The sequence below is a fragment of the Poecilia reticulata genome, linkage group LG16, assembly GCF_000633615.1.
Source record: "Poecilia reticulata strain Guanapo linkage group LG16, Guppy_female_1.0+MT, whole genome shotgun sequence".
Classification (NCBI taxonomy): domain Eukaryota; kingdom Metazoa; phylum Chordata; class Actinopteri; order Cyprinodontiformes; family Poeciliidae; genus Poecilia; species Poecilia reticulata.
Window position 1 is genome coordinate 1,772,711 of NC_024346.1, and position 19,210 is coordinate 1,791,920.

The window sequence follows — 19,210 nt, forward strand, 5'->3', positions numbered from 1 at the left end:
TGAAGGACGTTTCTCATCTTGAAGTCAAAAATGAGCAGAAATCAAATTTTTATATTTAATTGGATTTTTATTCTTGCATTTACACTAATACAAGAATAAAATCGCAATAATGCAAAAATAAAGTTACGATAATATGAGAATAAAGTGATATTACCAGAAAAAAACTCATTAATAGGAGAATAAAGTCATAGCAATACGAGAATAAAGTTGTAATAATGATAAAAAATGGGACATTAGATAAATGGTTGAATTAAAATTAGATGGAATATTAAATGATTTCAAATGAAAATAAGTAAAAAATATAAACACACAAAAATGTCTAAAAATTAACAGAAGGGACAAGTAAATAAAAAATTAAAATTAATAATAAAAACACCTCTAAAACCATTCGGCCTATTTTAATAGTTCAGTCACTAAATATATTTATTTATTATGATGTGTTAACTTTGTATTTCAGCTTTCAAATCCGTCTTCATTTTCTTTACAAAAAAAACACAAATAAGTAAATTTACCACAACCAGTAGTTTCTCAGGTTTAATAAACCTTTTAAAATTAAATGTTTAGCTCTACAACAAATCGGCTCCCCTCAGATTTTCACAGCTGCTCGTCGTTGATTAAAAATAAAAACAAGGTTTTCTGGCTTATAATCTTCTTTATTCAACAATTCTGAACTAGAACAGGTAAATATTCTTAGCTACATTTTTCAGACAAAGACAAAAAAAAACCCCACAAATCTTCACCACAATGTATTTGCAAGTGAGTAGAAAAGGCTGCAGTTCTGCTTTAAACAGCAAAGCTGGCAGAGAAAACTGGATCTTTGTAGCAGGTCAACAAATGACTTCCTCCTGAAATCTAATCTGGTAAATAATAATAAAAAAAAACACCAAGCAGGCAAAGAGCGGCGCTCAGCCGCCATGTTGGGCCGCGTGTTCAGTCGGTGAGCGACCCGGATCAGGTGACCTTCTGTCAGACTCCAGGAAGGAAAGGAAAGGTGAGCCACAGCAGAACTACGATGCTGCCACTTGGGTTAATGGTTCCTCCAGATACTTCACCAACGCCTCTGCCTGTAAACAAACACACACACACACCCCCACACACACACACTGCAGTTAACACGATCAGACAGCAGCTGGGCTGCAAACCTGCAGACTGTCAGACTGGAAAACATGAGTAATCTCTGCAAGAAGTCGCTCATAAAATTCATTTAACAGAATAATAACTCATAATGTTTACTGACCCGTATGAAAATGTAACATTGATCACTTCCTACTTCCTGTATTAGGGCCAGGCTAAGAATAAAGTGGAAATTACATGAGAACAAAGTCATAACATCACTAGAATAAAGTAACAATATGAAAATAAAATTGAAAATTATGAGAACAAAGTTGTAATATTACCAGAATAAAGTTGCAGTAATAAGAGAATAAAGCAATATTACCAGAAAAAAATTCATATTGAGATAATAAAGTCATAACGCCAGAATAAAGTGTTAATATTACCAGAAAAAGTCGTAGTAATATGAGCATAAAGTGATAATTTTCCGAGAATTCACCCCAATATAAAAACAATGAATCCAGGTGATCAGGATAAATGTCAACTTGAGAAAACTTACAGTTCATTTTAAAGGAAACGTAGGATTACTTAGAATCTTATAGTCACTTTAACTCTTTCCACTGCTGAACCTGAAACAAAAATCTGCTTCAGGATGAACTTTTGCTTTACAGGGATGAATGTGTGAAGTCTTACCTTGGCTTTAAGCATCCCGAAGCCCACCGTCTCCTTGGCGTACATACACAGCAGCAGGTTGGCGACACGCGTGATGGCCACCCTTCCTTCCTGAGGCACACAGAAAAAAAACAGCTTAAATCTACTCATGCGCACCTTTTCCCTTCACATGCCAGTCGTGTTTCTCACCATGCAGTCCATGAGGATGAATTTCAGCTTGTCTTCATTGAAGGCCTGGTGGCCGTTCTTGTCGTAGGCGGCCCAGATGTTGCTGGCGATGGCCGCCGTGACGCGGGCGTCGGTGTCTCCATAACCGGAGTAAGCCAGAAGAGAACCCTCGTTGTTGAGTAAACTGTGGGAAAGCAGAGAAATTTAAGTTTTCGTTGCTTTCTATGAGGTAAACAAACATCTGTGATATTTTCTTTTATAATAGTGTGCAACATATTGCACTCGGTGTTGTGATATAAATAGGACTGATAGCAATTATTTTAGTAATTACTCATTTCACACATTAGACACATTTTAAAAATGCAAATAATTAAATACATTCATTCTTCTAAATATTGCCTGAAATGCAGTAACAGCATTCCTTTAGTGAACGCTTGATGATTGGCAACAAAGAATGCATCTACATAACACAACATACATTTAACAGGTTTAAAATGACTATATTAATAATAAATACGTATTAAATTACAGGACTTCGACTTATTCATAATCTAACCGTCAAATTGTAGCTACGAACAACATTTTAAAGTAAAGACACGATGCTGCAGATTTATAATTTTCTCATGATTTCGAAAGTCATTCCTCAAAGAGAAAGGCCATAAAAACTAGTTGAACAATAAGAAACAAACAGACCATGTGAGTGAAAAACAAACAGCCACTGGCAGTGCTGTAAACCCATGTAAAGCTGGTTAGCTTGATGCTAGCTCCGTACTCACAGAGTGCTCTGGACTCCGTTGGTGTTCGCCTGGCTCAGCACCTGCGTCAAAGCTTTCGGCCGCAACATTTCTGTCTCCTAAACTAACAAATAAAACCTGTTTTATTTAAAATACTCGATATATTCTAAACAAAAAACCCCTAAAGAGTCGCAAACAGAGTACAAGACACAGTCAAGTCAGCTGATTCGACTGTCATCTCGCGCTTCCTGTTTCTCTCCTAATGCACCCTGGGTAATTGAGTCTTTTTAAAATTAAAGCCGGAAACAGTAAAGGAGCTGCCTCCTGTACTGGAAACTGTCTCTTTTACTGCAAAGTAGACAGTAAAGCAGTCTTCTTTACCGTTTCCAATGATTTTAAAGGTTTATTGTGCAGACTTTCTTTTTTATTAAAATGTTTTTCTGTCTTAAACTCCAATAAAGACATAAAAGTTATGTTAATATTATTTTCGTGATCATTATTTCGTGCTGACTTTGTAAACATCACAATGAGGTGCATAAGAGATACATGATTAACTGCAAATTGTTGAGTTCAGTTTGTTTTCTGGACCTCACATCTAATCAGTTTTGAACAGAAAGGCAGGAGATATTAAAGAGTTTTGCAGACTCTTGGAGGATATAAGTTATGACAACAAACTTCCATAAAACTGCAAAACAGCTGAAACACTGAGTTCCTTTAAATCAAGACTAAAACCCCACCTGTTTAGAGTTGCTATTGAACCATAATAAATGAAACATTGACCAACAGTTTTGATGTGAATGATTTTGGTGATGATACTCATATTTATGTAATACTTGTTCAGTTGTTGAATGTAAGATGTTTTCTGTATAACTTTGTAATTTTGTGTTCTTATTGTGTAAAGCACTTCGAACTGCCTTGCTGTTGAAATGTGCTATACAAATAAGCTTTATTGATTAATTGAGCATTTATTTTTCACTTTTTAAATTTAATTAATACATTAATAAGAGTATTTTCAAAATGCTGGCCTTGTTTCTGCTGTCTGATTGCTCTGGATGCCATGTTTTATAACAGGCTTATTTATTAGCTCAGTGTATTTCTCCACTTCCTTATGGCTTCCCAGTGGGAGGAGGAGATAACAGCTTGGTAATGTTGACCCGACACGCCTGAGCCAACTGTTCTTTACGTCGCTTCAACCCAACCGTCACTCTTTTCCTTCGTATAAGAAGACCAGGCTGTTATTTTCTTTTTTTGGATTCCTGCTGTTGAACTGCATCTAAGTGGTGAGTCTCTGTGGATTAAGTAATTAATAAATTAGTTTAGATTTACTTTTTAGCCAAACTATAAAGCAAATCAATCAAAGTATATCATAACCACGTAGAAAGCAAAATGCGTGACTCTTTCTGTTTGACTAGTGTGAGGCTTGATTCACTGATACACAAATACAAGACAAATCAGGAGCAGTAATATTCTGGTCCATGTAAATGAGATGTAGCCTAAGGTTAAGAAGAGCTTGTTTGGCCAAACGTTGGACCGGATCACTGTAAAACTACCATGAACTCCTCTCTATACAGAAATATTCAACTGGTATAGACGCTGGATCCAAACTGGGTCATCTAAAGGACAATATCCCAAACAAGGAAACAAATCTACAGCAGAATGACCGAAAAACATGAATTTAGATGTTGCAATGGCCCAATCAAAGTCCAGATCTCAGTCTGGGTAAATGCTGGGGTGAAAGCTAAAGCCGGCAGTTATTTACAGACAAAAAGTGTTGGTTCCTTTCCGTCAAATAAAATATTATTTGCTCACCACTTGATATTTCAGACCTTCGACCCAAACAGTGAAATTTGTACATTTGAGCGATCTTTGTTGTGGAAAAAAACTTTCTCTAGGAGTTATCTCAGCTAAAAGGGGTTTCAACTGATTAATGCAAAAACATTCTGATTTTAGATTTGCTAAGCAAATAGTTGAGGTTTAATCTGTATTATCCCACCGTCCATCTGAGTGTGGATTTGCAGACATGGTGTGGACAAAATGGGAGTTAATTTCTATATCACTGTATTAAAAGAAAATCGGTTTAATCTGCATTGTTGCAACAATTCAGCAGTTCACTGCAGGGTCCTGAAAGATCAAAGTAGGCAAACTGAAGCTTCGGCTGTTTGGATGCTAACCTTCCAGCTTCCTGCAGAAGATTTTTCAACTTTAAAGGGGCAGCGTCATGTAAAATCGACTTTCTGTGCTTTACATCATGCTATAATGTTATTCCCTCATCAAAACCACGCCTGGAGTTTTGCCTTGATTCTTTCATGCATGTCGGAGAAATCCTTTGAACTCCATGGCAACCATTCAGCTGTGCTTAACGCCTGGGCGGACGTAGCCCCGCCTTCAAGGACGCAGCTCCTCCTCTGAGCTTCCAAGCTTCCCACCTCGCAGATTTTTTATTTCATTTAACTTTTATTTAACCAGGTGAGTTATCAGGAACAAATTCGTACTTTACAGTAAACAGCGAACATTAGCAACAAAGCTTTACAGAGACAAAGGCATGGGATAAAATTAAAATTTAATTGTAAACTGAAACGTGTGCAGGTTTCAGACAGCATCTTCTTTAAAATACCTGTAGCCACTCCTTCAGACTAGTCAGCAGCAATTAGCAAACACCTGGTGGAACTTGTTATAGGAGCTGCTTCTGAGTGCAACGCTGTTAAAGGGTTAATAGAGGAGCCATGTTGTGATGACATCCTGAAGGCGGAGTTTCAGAAACAGCAGGAGGTTTTAAAGAGACAGAGGCCCAATTTCAAGGAGTGAAATTACAAAGTCAAGTTTCTTTTTAGTCGTATTTTCATACATGTAGCATTTTTATAACAAGTGGAGTTATTTAATTACTTGATTGTGCTATAAAATGTGCCTGGGAAATACTTAACTCTGGCCCTTTATGAACAGTTCTTAGAACCATTTCACTTTGTTTCTCAAATGATAGTTTGGAGGCATCATCACCAAACTCCTCAGTCCTCTTTCTGTACCTCCGGTTTTCTTCTTCTGCCATCAGGGAAGATGTCGGTGACGATGGCCAGAAACGACGGGGTCACGGTTTTTACGGTGCAGTCCGACCCGCAGAGCCGCTGGCCTCCGGTGTGTCAGATCCTGAAGAGCCTTTGCTACAGTCCGCTGTGCTGCTCTGTGTCCCCCTACGTGAGGAAGACCCAGGGAAAGTCCTACTCAGTCCTCGGCGTGAGTTTCAACTCCAGGTTCTGCTTGAGCTGCTGCTTTGCGTTAATGGAAGCGGATCCACACAACACCCGTCTCCTCTGTGCTTTGTCCTTCACAGGCCATGCAGATAATGATCGGACTGCTCAATCTGGGCTTAGGCGGAACCCTCCGCGCAAATCCAGACACTGACTGGCGGCTGAATGAGTCTGAATTTCCCTACTGGTTGGGAGCGCTGGTGAGCAACCTGCTGCCGGGTTAATCACCGGGTTTTCTATTTTTCATAAAGTGTTAAAGCACAAGAGCAAAGTCACAGATGTTTTTCTGACGTCACTGGTAAAGTCAACTTCTTTAACTTTATTGCTGATTTGACGGCATGTCATAAAGCGGATGCAGAGAGTTTACAACAGGGTGTGATTCAGCGCTCGATGTCAGAAACTCAGTTTGTGAGCAAAACTTTCTGAAATAATCCGCTAATGTCGAGAAAACACAATCCTGCAACTGTGCAAATTCATATGTGAATAAGATTTTTCATCCAATAAGTTATTAAAAAACATGCAACGCCATGATCCTTCTCCTGCTTCCGGTCGTCTTCTTCCTCGTGGTCTGCGCCAGTGGCCGGATTCGGATGTTGGTCAGTTTTATGGTCAGCTAGAAGTTGTGCTTCAACTATATTGCACATTTTGACATTTTGAAAACAAATTTACTGAGTGGAAGCGGCAAATAAAAAAAAATCTTGTTTTCCGATAAAGTTGTTTTTTTTTATATGTAAAATATTTTTTCACATCACACAAGTCACATGATCAACAACCGGATGTTTTCACTGGCGTAAACCACGAAGAAGAAGACGACAGGAAGTGGTCGGAGGATTACGGCAAGACATGTTTTGACTTAATATTTTTAAAATTTGAATTTGCGCAGTGCTAGTGCTATGGTCAGTGGAAACGCTACTATTATTCATAAGGACTGCAACATTTGGAAAACATGCATTCTTGAATGTTACGATGCAGATATCAGCAATTACTTCCTTTGAAATTAAGGATTTGGTTTCTAAATTAAAGGTTTATCTAAAAAGGAGAATATTATGAAGCAAACCCTACACTGATGCAGTAATTCATGGAGCCCCAACCAAACTACTGGGTGCATGGAAATATACAAAACCTGGCATTTCTGTTTTTAAAAAATCCTTTCTTCATCTCATGCAGCGTTCTAATTTCCTAAGACAAAAATAAATCAAAATATTCCTCTTTGTTGATAAAACTGACCTTTATTGTTTTTGGTTCCTCCTTTTCGCAGTTCATCACCTTTGGAGTGATGTGTATTTTATCTGAGAAGTTCCCAAGCCTGTGCCTGGTGAGTCGTTCAAACATTATTAAACTGACAGTTTGTTTAAACTGAAGATGTTGTTATTGATAGCAGAAAATCAGAATACATGACAAAAAATGTTGCAAATATTGCAGTAACATTAATAATGTTCCTCTGTTTAGTTATCTTAATATTCAGACGGTTTCATAGAGGCAACAAAATACAACTGAACCACAAAAAAGGGTCAAAATAATCAATGTTTTTTCAGACCATCTGGGTCAAGATTCACAAACGTTTAGTTGTATCAGGGACGTGGACAGATGGACACTAGGTGGTGCTAGAGAACCTGCCCTGTAGAGGAAAAGCACCTTTTGACATATTTTGTTTCATCTGTTGTCAAAATAAAAATGTTTCTAGTTGTATTTTTTCTGCTTTCTGATCCCTTCATGGTGGCAGAAGCTGGATTGGATTTTTGTTTTCATGACAAAATGGAGGAAAAATTTGAGAAAACTAATAAAAAGGAGCAAAAATAATCATCAATTTTACATTGAGTTTTTTTTTAATTTCATTTTTACAAGTAAAAATTTATTTGCTGACTTATTTCCTAGAAAGCTTTTGAAGGGTTCACACATGAGCAAATTCCTGAAATAAAGTTTACTTTTAATCTACTTACTTGTTTTTCTAGTTTTCATACCTTTTATCTCCTCTAAGCTGTGATTTGTAAAATTATTGTTCTTCTTGTTATTTTATAATCTGTTATTTTATTGTCATTTGTTTTATTTTTGGTGAACTTTTGTGTTGCCACTTGTTTTCATAATCCGTGAAATTAACTTTCCAAACTTGCAGATGCTCATGTAATGTTTATTATTTCAAAAGGCGCTGGAAAAAAAAACTGTAGTTAGTTCTTTTAGGAAGTCATAGCTGTTTTATATTGATATATTTTATTCAAATTAGTGAAACTTATCAATGTTTTAACTGAAAACTTTAGTTTGAGTTGCAAACTTGTGATGCAGGTCGTCCTGAATGTGATCCTGAACATGGCCGGAGTTGCTTTAGCCATAGCAGCCATCGTGCTCTACAGCATCTACGTATCACAACTTCGTTTCTGGTGGTGGAGTTGCTCCAACTCCTACAAAGCCTACTACAACCAAACTCCACCTTCACAGAGTGACAGCGAATTCTTCAGGCAGATGTGTCTTGAAGGACATTTGTTGTCTCAGGTGAGTGAGATGAAAATGTCACCAGGAAGGTTAAATATAGCTGTATTTCTATTACAAGTGTGTGCAAATCTTTGTTTATTTTCTGCTAGTGTTGATCAAACACAATTACACAATTGTTGTACTTATATTAAATGAGAATGTAAAATAAAATCACACACGAATAAGTTTGTTCACGCGAAAGCAAGAACCTGAATGTTGGCGCCAGTCGCAACGTCTCGTGTGACATAAAAAAAAAAAAAAAGTTTCCATTGCGGTTTTGCAAAATAAATAAATTTCGATGAGGTTAAAAAAGCCATCCAAGCACAAAAACCTTTTTACTGAAAAAACTGTTTCCAATTCTCCATCCATTTTCTTACACCCTTGTCCCTCAGTGGGGTCAGGAGGGTTGCTGGTTCCTCTCCAGCTGGTGTACCGGGCGAGAGGCGGGGTCACCTGGACAGGTCGCCAGACTGTCGCAGGGCAACACAGGAAACACAACCATGCACACACACACTCACACCTAGGGGCAATTTAGACAGACCAACTAACCTGACAGTCATGTTTTTGGACTGTGGGAGGAAACCAGAGTACCCGGAGAAAACCCACGCATGCACAGGGAGAACATGCTAACTCCATACAGAAAGACCAGGCTGGGAATCGAACCCAGAACCTTCTTGCTGCAAGGCAACAGCTCTACCAACTGCGCCACTGTGCAGCCCGTTTCCAATTCTCATTTTCAATTAAAAATGAGAATTGGAAAAACTTTTTTGCGTCACGAGTCACATTATCAACAGCTGGATGTTACTACCGGCGCCAACCACAAAGATGACGGCAGGAAGTTGGAAGACGATGGCGCCCATGTTTTTAATGATTTATCATGTCAACAAATTTATTCACATGTGATTTCAATTTTGTTTCTTATTTAATGGAAATACTGCAATTGCAAAATTGTGTTTGTTTTGACATTAGCGGAATATCGACATCTGTAATGGAAACCCTAATGACCCCATCAGGCTGTCAGGATAACCAATTACTAAGACTACAGGACATATCTAGGTGATATGTGGAAACAAATATTCATAAAGCCGTTGTGAGAATGCTTTGTGGTCCGATCAGGTGCTCCTGATAGGACTGAATGTTGTGCTGATCGTCCTGTCCATCATGGAGCTCTGCGTCGTCATCAGCGCCGTCGTCCTCGGCATCAAGACTCTGAGGAACTCTGCGCAGGAGGAAAACACCGTAAGTCCACACAAACTAAACCAGCTAGTTACTTTACGAGTAAACAAGAAGAAAACAGGGCAGACTGCTGGAACCAGCAGCTACTTCTGTTCGAGATGAAAAGCTAAAAGATGAACTGGAGGAAAACAGAAGCGAATCGGATCAGGATTTTCTCGTTGTGTCTTAGATTTCTTTATATTCTGACACTTTTTCTCTGCTGTCTTTTCATCAGAATGTTGAAAACACCAAACCTCTGCTGGAGGAGGTCACCTCTCATTCCACAGCCTGACGACCTCTGATCCTTTAAACAAAAAAACTGATAAAACTTTAAATGCCATGTGGTACATTTTGGTCCTTTTAGTTGACAGAACCTCATATTTCTTTTTTTCTGTGCCTATTTGTTAAGTAGCATTCCGACCAGGAAGTGCAGATATCACTGATTAGCTGCCCTGCAGAGTTAATGATTAGCTGAAGTGAAATAAATCGGCTGGGATCGTGTTTTTGTAATGATCATTCGGTCTTTGCTATCCTATTTTGGGTTAAACTGATTGAAAACACTGCAAGTACTGTAAAATAAAGATTCATGTCAATCTGCATAAATGTTCATTTTTAGTTATTTTCTATAAAGTCTTTTTTCATTTTTATATTTACATATTTGTGTGGGTTTAATGCACAAATGTCTCCAGGTGATTCTAATGATGAAAAATAGTTTTTATTGAACATAAACCATGTTTGAAAATGAATAAATGATAAAAAGAGACATTAAAATAACTTTGATTGTTTCTTTTTTTTGTCAGGAACCTGACAGCAGTCATGCAAGATGTTAAATTTGCAATCTTTCTAATATTCACCTTTTTTATTCAAATATTACACATGTGAAAGCAAACTGAACTCCAGGAGGACGAATACAGAGTGATGATAAAATGTGAAACCTGTTTTCAGGACACCTGAGGAGGTTTGTGCCATCAGATGAAATCAGTGTTGACCCAATTCACTAGCAGAGTCAGCGTTTCTTCATGGGAGTACAGAACAAAAGAATGAAAGAAATGGAGCAATATTTTATTATTTAATGTATAAAATGAACCAAAGAGCCACTTTGGACTCCAGAGCTTCTCATTTCAGAGCCCTGATCCAGAAAAGATAAAAACTGAGATATTATCTCAACACGGCTGAAGCTAAAAGTTTAGCACTTTAATTTTTAATCCATAGTGAAACTGAAGGTAAAAAGATGGCTGCATTCTGCAGGACTTGATTTCACCAACCAGATCGATCCACTTTCCTTCCAACATTTCTCCTTTTCCATCAGTTTTTGTCAAAAACACAATAAATGAATCAGTAACCTAAGTAATGAATTACATTTGATAATTTACTGTCAATCAATAATTGAAAGTTATTGTCTAATGTACTGCGTTACCATTTGTAGCACTGAAGTTTGGATTGCTTTGCAGCACCCCCTGCTGAGGCATCGATGGTTTCAAGCACCAGGACTGATGAGAAGGATTTCCTTCAAGTCTTCTTTAGAAACGTTGTCAACCTGCTGACACAGAAATATTCCAAAAATAAACTGCTAAAGTTAGAGATTTACATCTTACAACACAACTGATTAATAAAAGCAACTTCTCTGAAGTCCACCTTTTAAAAACGGTCCAGAAGAACAAATCATTTGGTACTTGGCAGCTAAAAATGCATCAGTCGACAAACAATCACTCTGCAAAGAGAATGATTATTCACAAGTAGAAAATATTTCAGCCCAAATTATTCTAGACTCAAATGTGAAGCCAACTGCCCAGCAGTCAAATGGTTTTTACATCTTTGACAAGCAGAAGTGGAGCCTCCTGCACAACCAGCAACAAGGAATGCAACAAGTGATTCCTGGATGGCAAGTCAGCATCTAAACATTTGTCTTTTCCAGCAGCCATTGTACAGCAAATACAGTGGCAAAGCCAGCTGACCAAACCGCTGGAGCTCAGCTGGGGTTGCTAGGTAACGGTGTGGGCTTTCAGGTTGCTAGGTAACGGTGCCCTGCCTGCTGATTTGTGGCGTTACATTCTGGAGGTTTTTGAAAACATGGTGTTTTTTTTTAAGTGCTCAGGCTGTTTTTAGAAGCAGTTGAGACTCAAATGGAAGCATAAAAACGTGAAAATGTGAATTTTGCGTAATAGGTCCCCAATATTTTACCTCTTCCTCCTTCACCTCACCAGTCAGGAACCCGATGCCAAGAGCAGCAAAAGAAATACTGAGAACCAACAGCAGAACAGCCAGCAGAATCAGGGCTCGGTCCAGAGACGTCAGTAAGTTCTGGTGGAGAAACGAGAAAATTCAAAGAAAACAGATTTTTTTTTCCATAAGCACACGTAGCTGAACCGCTGCACTCACTAACGCCTCCTGTAGCGCCTGAACCTGCTCACCTGATCGAAGGCGGCCACGTTTCTGCAGCTATCGTCGTAGCGATCGGGGTCAGAACCGGAGCGGTCACAAACCCAGAGCAGAGAGGAGCTGGTCAGGTCGATGGCGTACAACACGATGCCAGTGATGGAGAAGATCGCACCAACAATGTTCAGGAACACAGTGAAGCCCACCTGAGAAAATTCAACTCCAAATTCAACAATAAGGTTGTGACTATAATTATAACAATATAGTAATGGAGGAAGTTGGGTTGCAGTCTGAGAGAGATATTCAAATGATTTATTCTTTCTGCCCATTCTTTACTAATCAGAGGAAGAATTGCAGAACTCTATGGTACATTATGCCTTTTTATTAAAAAAGAAAATTATAGTAAAATGCTGGCAGCTATGTTTTACCGTACATATGGTCATAACATACAAGATATTACAGTATACTATTTTGGCAACTGTCACTTTAAGGGTTCAGAACAATAAACTGTTTATGGAGAAATACCATGAAAGCAGCAGATATACGTACATGGCCGTTTGACTCACCAAGCAGGAGGAAGGGAACCGACCCGCTAAAACGGTCATGATTCCTGTTACGACAAACTGACAACAAAATTCAAAACTTCAGCAACAAGAAACAAACAACATGAAACCCAGAAAAACCTGCTAAACTTGAATGACGGCGTCCAAAAGAAGGAGCAAATTTACGCCCAAAATGTTTATATTTTCAGATGAATCTCAAAAATTTTCTAAAGTAACAAAAAAAATTCAGAGTTTGTAAATTTTTCAAGTTTCCAAAGCCAAACATGTTCAACCATTAAACTCTGAGATTAATTTAAACATTTCTTAGTTTTGTCTTGCATTGTTTTTGTTTTGTTTTTTTTACTTTTGGAGCTCATAAAGTTTAATTTTAATTGTTTTTTTCTAGCTCATTTTTGACCTTTCAAGCTCAGATATTTACTTTAAAAAAAAAAAGAAATTTCTGAGATTAATCTCAAAATGTATGTTTTTTTGGCGTAAATTTACTCCTGAGAAATGTCTGTGTTTGTTGGCAGTAATTTACTCCTCTTTTCTGTCTACATTGGCTCTACTATGCCATCATAAGCTGATTAAGGCTTGTTTTTTGGAATATAAAGACGTTTTTAACAGTGTCTTGGTAGAGAGTTAAGCTCAACTGATTTTAAATAAATAACGTTTATGTACATCCTGAAAGAAAGAAAAGCATAACGTGTTTTTACCACAGCGCCCAACCAGTAAGCAGCTCCCAGGCTGGTGAAATCCCCCAGACGAGTGCTTGTTCTTCCCGGTCCGAGGCCGACATTCAGCACACCCACCATGATCTGAACAGTCTGCAACAGAAATAAAACCATGATCCCTGTCTTACGGTGAGACTTTCCCCTGGTTCCTCTCACCCCGGCAGCTGCAGCCCAGCAGCTCTGCACTCCCAGCTTCTTCAGGCAGCGGCAGCAGAGCGCCTTCAGGACCCGACACGGAGATGGAGACATGTCCCCGCAGCAGCAGCAGCAGCAGCTTCTTCTGGATTAAAATCAGCAGAGATCTGGGCTCACAGCTGGAGCATGAGGTGGAAACGATTGGGCAAAGGAATGTTTTAATCTGAAGAGAGTGAACTGAGTCACTGGTCTGCATCAACAGGCCTATCAGATGCAAACACATGAATAAACAGTGGTGGTTTTTCTCAAGGGAGAAAAGTTAAACTGATTTCTTAGCCATAGTCTTTTACAGGAAGAAAACATTTAGATTGGTGAATATTTTAGGGACAGAAATGCTAAAGTTCAACGATAAAAAGAAAAAAGTCAAGAGAATGTGGATTAACTGTTTTTATTTTTTATTTTTGAAGGAAACTTTTTACTTTTACTTGCGTAATAAAGGAGGGTTGGTGTTTGGAAAATTCCTCATGATAATATCGGAGCACAGCTGCTCTGAATGCAGTCACTGCAGCGATAAAACCGTTTTGTTCAAAGCAACAACATTTAAAACATTTAAGGTTTGGTGCCTTTGCTTCTTTATAGGCTTAAAACATGTGTGTATTAAGGAGAAATTTGTATTTCACAATAGAAAAGCTTCCAAAACACAGAGATGGAGAAAAACTTCCAGACTTTGACAATATAAATCTAATACAACTGTTTAATATCTTAGCAAAATCAGTTAAATCACAGCTTTCTACTGACTTTGATTCTCTGAAATTAAAACTTTTTTCTCCAAGTTAGATGTTTTAGTGAACCTGGAAAACCAGGTTGTGGAAGAGATTGAGAATCTTAATCCAGCTGAGATGTTTAAGTAGTTCTGATATGTATTTCATGTTCTTATATATCAAATAAACCCTAAGATTAAACAAATAACAGGAGACGTTTAAAATAAGTTTCACAGCAGCTGAGCTCACAGGAATAATCGGTGCTAAAACTTATGCAGAGGGATAATAGATATTTCAGGGACGTCAAACTCTTTTTTGGGCCATGTCAAAAATCTGAATGACCTTAAAGGGCCGGTTGTGGCCGAATATATTGATAAAACCAATTAAACTGTTAGAATATCAATAAATATCTGTTCCTCCAGGGTTTTCTGATAGTTCCAGGGTTGTTTACAATCAAAATGATAGATTTTGTTGTGCCAGTTTGGAAATGTAAGAAATTTTTACAATATTTGCATTAAAGTAAGATGTTAGGTGACTTTTTATTACTTGCCCTATCGATCATGGACTGTAACTTGACATCAAGTAAAACTGAGGCAGCAGTCACTTAAACTCTGTTTTTGACCAATTTTGAGAGGAATTTGAAGTAGAATAAGAAAAAATGTGAAGATTTATAGATTTTGTGTGAATTTTGCAGATTTGTGAGAAACTGGAGGGACGTTTTGATGTAGTTTGGAGTCTAAGGGGCCACATTCAGAGCTGCGGCGGGCCGGATGTGGCCCCCGGGCCTCGAGTTTGACATGTGTCAGATATTGTATGAACATATTTTGGGCCTTGCAGCTTGTTTTCTCAGTCCATGTGTGGATTCTCTCTGGATCCTCCCACATTTCTGTTTGGTTACTATAATTTGGTCACATGCATATTTAGAAAGCGACACCAAAAGTATAATTTCTGACGTAAAGCAGCTAAAAGTTGCTGCTTTGTAAAGTTAAAAATATTACAAGCCGAAATTCTGGATCTTTTTGTTCTGAAATTCACAACAACCATGAACTCAGCAGCAGGTCCAGTTTGAATCACACAATTATAATCAAAAAATTCTTGTACGTTTCTGTTTTGCACATTAAATAACATTTCAAAAGATGAGATTTGACTTTAGTTTAACTCATGATTTCATTTTGAAAAGAAAACACAGATGAAAACTCCTGACCAGAACTTCCTGTTGCTCGGTTCGCCGGAAACAGAACTCCTGATGTGAAAGAGGAAGATTCACGAAAAACAACCCAGAGATTTAAGGTCAGCAGTTTACAGCCTGACAGCAGATCAGCTGATTAGACAGTCAGTTGGATTATCTCTGATTTCACACATCATTAATAGTTTTAGCTGAAATAACAACAATGCGAACAACTGGTGCAGAACATTTCTGCTTTCTGATCACGTAGAAATGATGCAAGTTTCAGAGGGAAGTTCTGTGATTTGTGGGTTGGTCGTCTGTTCTGGTTCACGGAGCTCTGCAGGAACAAATAATCAATCAGGTTCGTTTGTAAGACACATTTTAGCAACAAGGCGGTTCAAAGAGCTTTATGTCACAGAAACATAAAAAATCAACAATTCAAACATGAAGTTTTTAAAATGTTGGTTAGAGTTTTATTAGTATATAAAAAAATTTATTCTAAACAGGAGGGATTTTAACTCAGCAGCTTTTCTTCTCACACAGAATGCAAATTATGCCAAATGTGACAAACTGCGAAAGAAAACAAAAGATAAAATTATTGCTGTTCCCATTTGTTGCTATGGCGACGGTCTTTAATCGCCCACTAGAAATCCCGACCAATAAGGAAAGCTGGCGACGTCTATTAGCCTACAGCAGGATTCACTGTCAGAGATGGGGAGTAATTAGTTACATTTACTTCACCGTGTTGAAAAATGTACTTCCGGAAGTAGCTCTGCTGTACGTTTTACTTTTACTTGAGTGAAGACAAGTTGAAGTAGAAATACTCTTACTGTAGTACAACGTTTGGATGCTCTGCCCACCTGAACTGGAGGATGATTCCCAGGCTAAAACTGAGCAGCCCAATCATGATGTGCTAAGTCTGTGAAAGAGAAAACTCAGGAAAATGACACACAATATTAAAGATTAAGATCTGCATCACATCATCTCGAGCTAATCCTCACAGGCAGGACGGGACATGCAGCAACCCCAACGTAATCTGGGTCGGCCCCAGTGTCCCTCTCTATTGGGATGTGCATGGAAAACCTCAACAAGGAGGATCAGAGATCTGACACCAGAACAAACGCTGCGGGCCCCTGGTGTTTACGCCACGCTCCCATGGGATGAGCTGTTTCTCATGACAGTAGCTGAGTTATAAAATTGACAGACTGCTAAATAAATAACTTTGCTTTTGGTTCACCTCTCCTCTCAACAGCAGGTCAAAAACAAACCACAGATGAGGACAAATCTGTCAAACACACTGTTCTCCATCCCACCTTTACTCGTGAAGAAGATGCCAACACACCTAAACTCTGAGGTCCAGACCGAACGAACAGTCCACCATTTTCCAGCTGTGAACTTTGACCCAGCACTCCGACGAACTGAAGACTCTCACATACTGGGATGAACTGTACGGTGTGGATGATGCATCTGCTCATTTCAGTTTCTTGCATTCTGGCTCTATTTCTTCCCACATATTTACCCTGCAAGTCTCTATATTTTCTAATCTCTTCCAAAAGAAATTCTTGAAAATTTCTCTCCATTTCATTCAGATGATGCAGACTCTCATCACTTATTAAAAAGCCTGACCTGTGTGGGGACGTGTCTGGCAGATGGCCGTCTGCTTTGAGTCCACATTGAATCTGACGTGTGGACCAACGTGGAGTGAAGGATCGATCTGCTAAACACCCAAATGCACTCTGAAGGTCATGACCTGGGGACACCAACAGAACAAAATCATCTGCAAGAAACAAAGATGAACCCAAGAGGAAGTCAGGAACTGTCCCTCCAGAGCTGCACCTGGAGATCCAATCCAACCCCAACAGGTGACGAGTGGCAGCCCTGACAACAAAGTCCAATCCACACAGGAATGGGTCTGACTTTGTGCAGGGAACCGGACCAGCTGTTGCTTTGGTAAATCAAGGACAGGATGGCTGCATCCTGCAGCACCCAAACAGAAACACTTCAAAGACCACCATCCTAAGTCTTCATCAGACCCAAAACACACAGAGACAGAAAAAACAAACTGAAAAAGCTCACAATCAAATAAAAACAATTAATTCAGAAGTGAACAAAGCATTTTGGAAGAACAGCAGTTTCTTGCTCACCCCAAGTACCAACAGGGAGGCTCTCCGGATCCGCTTCAGGTGTGGGGGCACCGAACGGCCCGCCAGGCTGCGGCTTCAGGATCTGACACAGAGGAGGCAGGCGGCCGTTTGGGTCAGAGACCACCGTGAGGATAGTGACTCCATCGGCTCCATCACAGTCACAGACATCTTTCCAGAGGCTGGGAGCTGAGCTGAGTGGAGTGGAGAACAGGAAATATACTCAAACTGGATCCACTGGGTGGGTGAATGGGTGGGGTGAAAGTGGCACTGGTCACATGAGAGACATAATATTTACCTAATGTTTAATAAAGCAAAAGATTAGATTCTTAATAGAAACCATGTATGAAAAACATAGTTATGAGATTTAAAATTGGTGACTAATTCATTCTGAAAGTCAACATCCAACTTGTTTAAACTAACCTGCTTCCTTGTCAGTGTTTGTACCAAAGTCATAGTCAATGAATACAAAACTTAAGTTGGGGGAAGTTTTTCAAAAATTCCCACGTCAGTCATTGATTTTCTGGTGCATTTGTTTTTACAATAAATGATCTAATTGTTTAAACAGAAATGAGGAAACGTGTCGTGGCCTTGAAAGTTCCTGGCTATAACACCCACAGTGTTTGGGTTTCCTCTGGTGAGGAAATAAAGCTTCGTGTCTTTGTCTTTTTGCATTTTTAGTGTCAGAATGCACATTAAATCTCATTACATGTCGAAGCTTTTGGTTGTACTTGTTGGATACTGAATCTCTAAGCTACAGCCTTAGAGATTCAGGGCCTAAAAATAGTCAAAGCTACACTCTGCAACTATAGAAGCTGTGTTTGTAGAGGAAATGTGGCTAAAATTAAAGCCTCGTGATGGGAAATCCAAAAATTGTACCTCTAGGTTTTAATGGCGTGGAGGTTATAAAAGAGACCCGGCGTTCATACTTATTAGGAAATCCTTTTATTGGCTTTGATTCTCCTCAGATCTTTATTATTTGCCTCCAGCCATGAAGAACTGAACCACATAGTTTATGGTTTTGTGCATCTAGTCACTGTTTTTCCTGTCAAAGGGTCAAAAATTCAGCTTTTCTTATTCGTAATTCTGCAGAAGGAATCTTTGAATTATAGGTTCTGGAAAAGTGACATTTTCTCGGGTTAGCGTCCCGAGCCAGAAAAGAAGCTCGGCTTCACCGACACCAAACTGATGAACTGTGACATCATTATTTCATTTTATTGGTTCTATTCTGACTTTTATACTTTTTCTGTTTTACTTTAGTAGCTTAGTTTTCATCATCTTTTCACCTTTTTTCCAGTTTCTGTAAACTCTCCCTTATTGTTGTTGTGGTTATTCCATACACGCGTAGCGTTTTGATGGTGAAGAACGTCAGTTCTGGACTTTTAAAACCTAAACTTTACACTGCAAAAACACAAAATTTCACCAACTAATTTTGGTCTAGTTTCTATGCTCACTTGAAACAAGGCAGAAGAAACGTACAAGTAACTTTTAAGGAAGATGTAAGAATTTATTTTAAGTCAATAATTCCTTAAAGTTGATGAAAAAGAACTTCTTCTATTGGCAGATAAATTCACTTATAAGAAATTTACCCACAAGTGAAATAATTTGTCAATATAACCAGTACTTTTTCATCAGTTTTAAGAAATTATTGACTTAAAAAAAGCTCCTATATGTTGTTGAAATATTGCTTATAAATTAGTTTTCTTTTATTTCAAGATATTTGAACTACAAACTTTACCAAAAATACTTGGCAAGATTTTGTTTTTGCAGTGCATCAGGCAGGTATTATTCTGAATAATAATC

At 38.5% G+C, this 19,210-nt stretch overlaps 3 protein-coding genes across 12 annotated transcripts; 1 reads left to right on the forward strand and 2 right to left on the reverse strand.

The window, feature by feature from the left end:
- Window positions 1–632: 632 nt before the first annotated feature.
- Window positions 633–2,890, reverse strand: lamtor2 (late endosomal/lysosomal adaptor, MAPK and MTOR activator 2). Of its 2 annotated transcripts, none has more exons than XM_008430714.2 (4): window positions 2,670–2,890; window positions 1,915–2,077; window positions 1,747–1,836; window positions 633–1,064 (listed from the first exon to the last, which is right to left on the reverse strand). In XM_008430714.2, the coding sequence occupies exons 1-4, from the start codon at window positions 2,735–2,737 to the stop codon at window positions 1,008–1,010; spliced, it is 378 nt and encodes a 125-aa protein (XP_008428936.1). In that variant the 5' UTR covers window positions 2,738–2,890; the 3' UTR covers window positions 633–1,007. The 2 variants fall into 2 exon arrangements, with proteins under 2 accessions (XP_008428936.1, XP_008428937.1); XM_008430715.2 differs by lacking the exon at window positions 633–1,064 and adding an exon at window positions 1,098–1,289.
- Window positions 2,891–3,788: 898 nt separating this feature from the next.
- LOC103477560 (transmembrane protein 176B) lies at window positions 3,789–10,149 on the forward strand. Its single transcript, XM_008430719.1, has 7 exons — window positions 3,789–3,907; window positions 5,674–5,855; window positions 5,953–6,069; window positions 7,128–7,184; window positions 8,150–8,356; window positions 9,452–9,574; window positions 9,786–10,149. The coding sequence occupies exons 2-7, from the start codon at window positions 5,679–5,681 to the stop codon at window positions 9,840–9,842; spliced, it is 738 nt and encodes a 245-aa protein (XP_008428941.1). The 5' UTR covers window positions 3,789–3,907; window positions 5,674–5,678; the 3' UTR covers window positions 9,843–10,149.
- Window positions 9,069–18,655, reverse strand: LOC103477558 (high affinity immunoglobulin epsilon receptor subunit beta-like). 9 transcript variants are annotated; one of them, XM_017309235.1, is made up of 10 exons: window positions 17,411–18,655; window positions 16,893–17,288; window positions 16,127–16,185; window positions 13,359–15,836; window positions 13,185–13,295; window positions 12,476–12,549; window positions 11,962–12,132; window positions 11,732–11,851; window positions 10,968–11,090; window positions 9,069–9,554 (listed from the first exon to the last, which is right to left on the reverse strand). In XM_017309235.1, the coding sequence occupies exons 4-9, from the start codon at window positions 13,618–13,620 to the stop codon at window positions 11,028–11,030; spliced, it is 801 nt and encodes a 266-aa protein (XP_017164724.1). In that variant the 5' UTR covers window positions 13,621–15,836; window positions 16,127–16,185; window positions 16,893–17,288; window positions 17,411–18,655; the 3' UTR covers window positions 9,069–9,554; window positions 10,968–11,027. The 9 variants fall into 9 exon arrangements, with proteins under 9 accessions (XP_017164724.1, XP_017164720.1, XP_017164721.1 ...); XM_017309231.1 differs by having other exon boundaries at window positions 13,359–17,016; window positions 17,103–17,288; XM_017309232.1 differs by having other exon boundaries at window positions 13,359–16,185.
- Window positions 18,656–19,210: the final 555 nt, after the last annotated feature.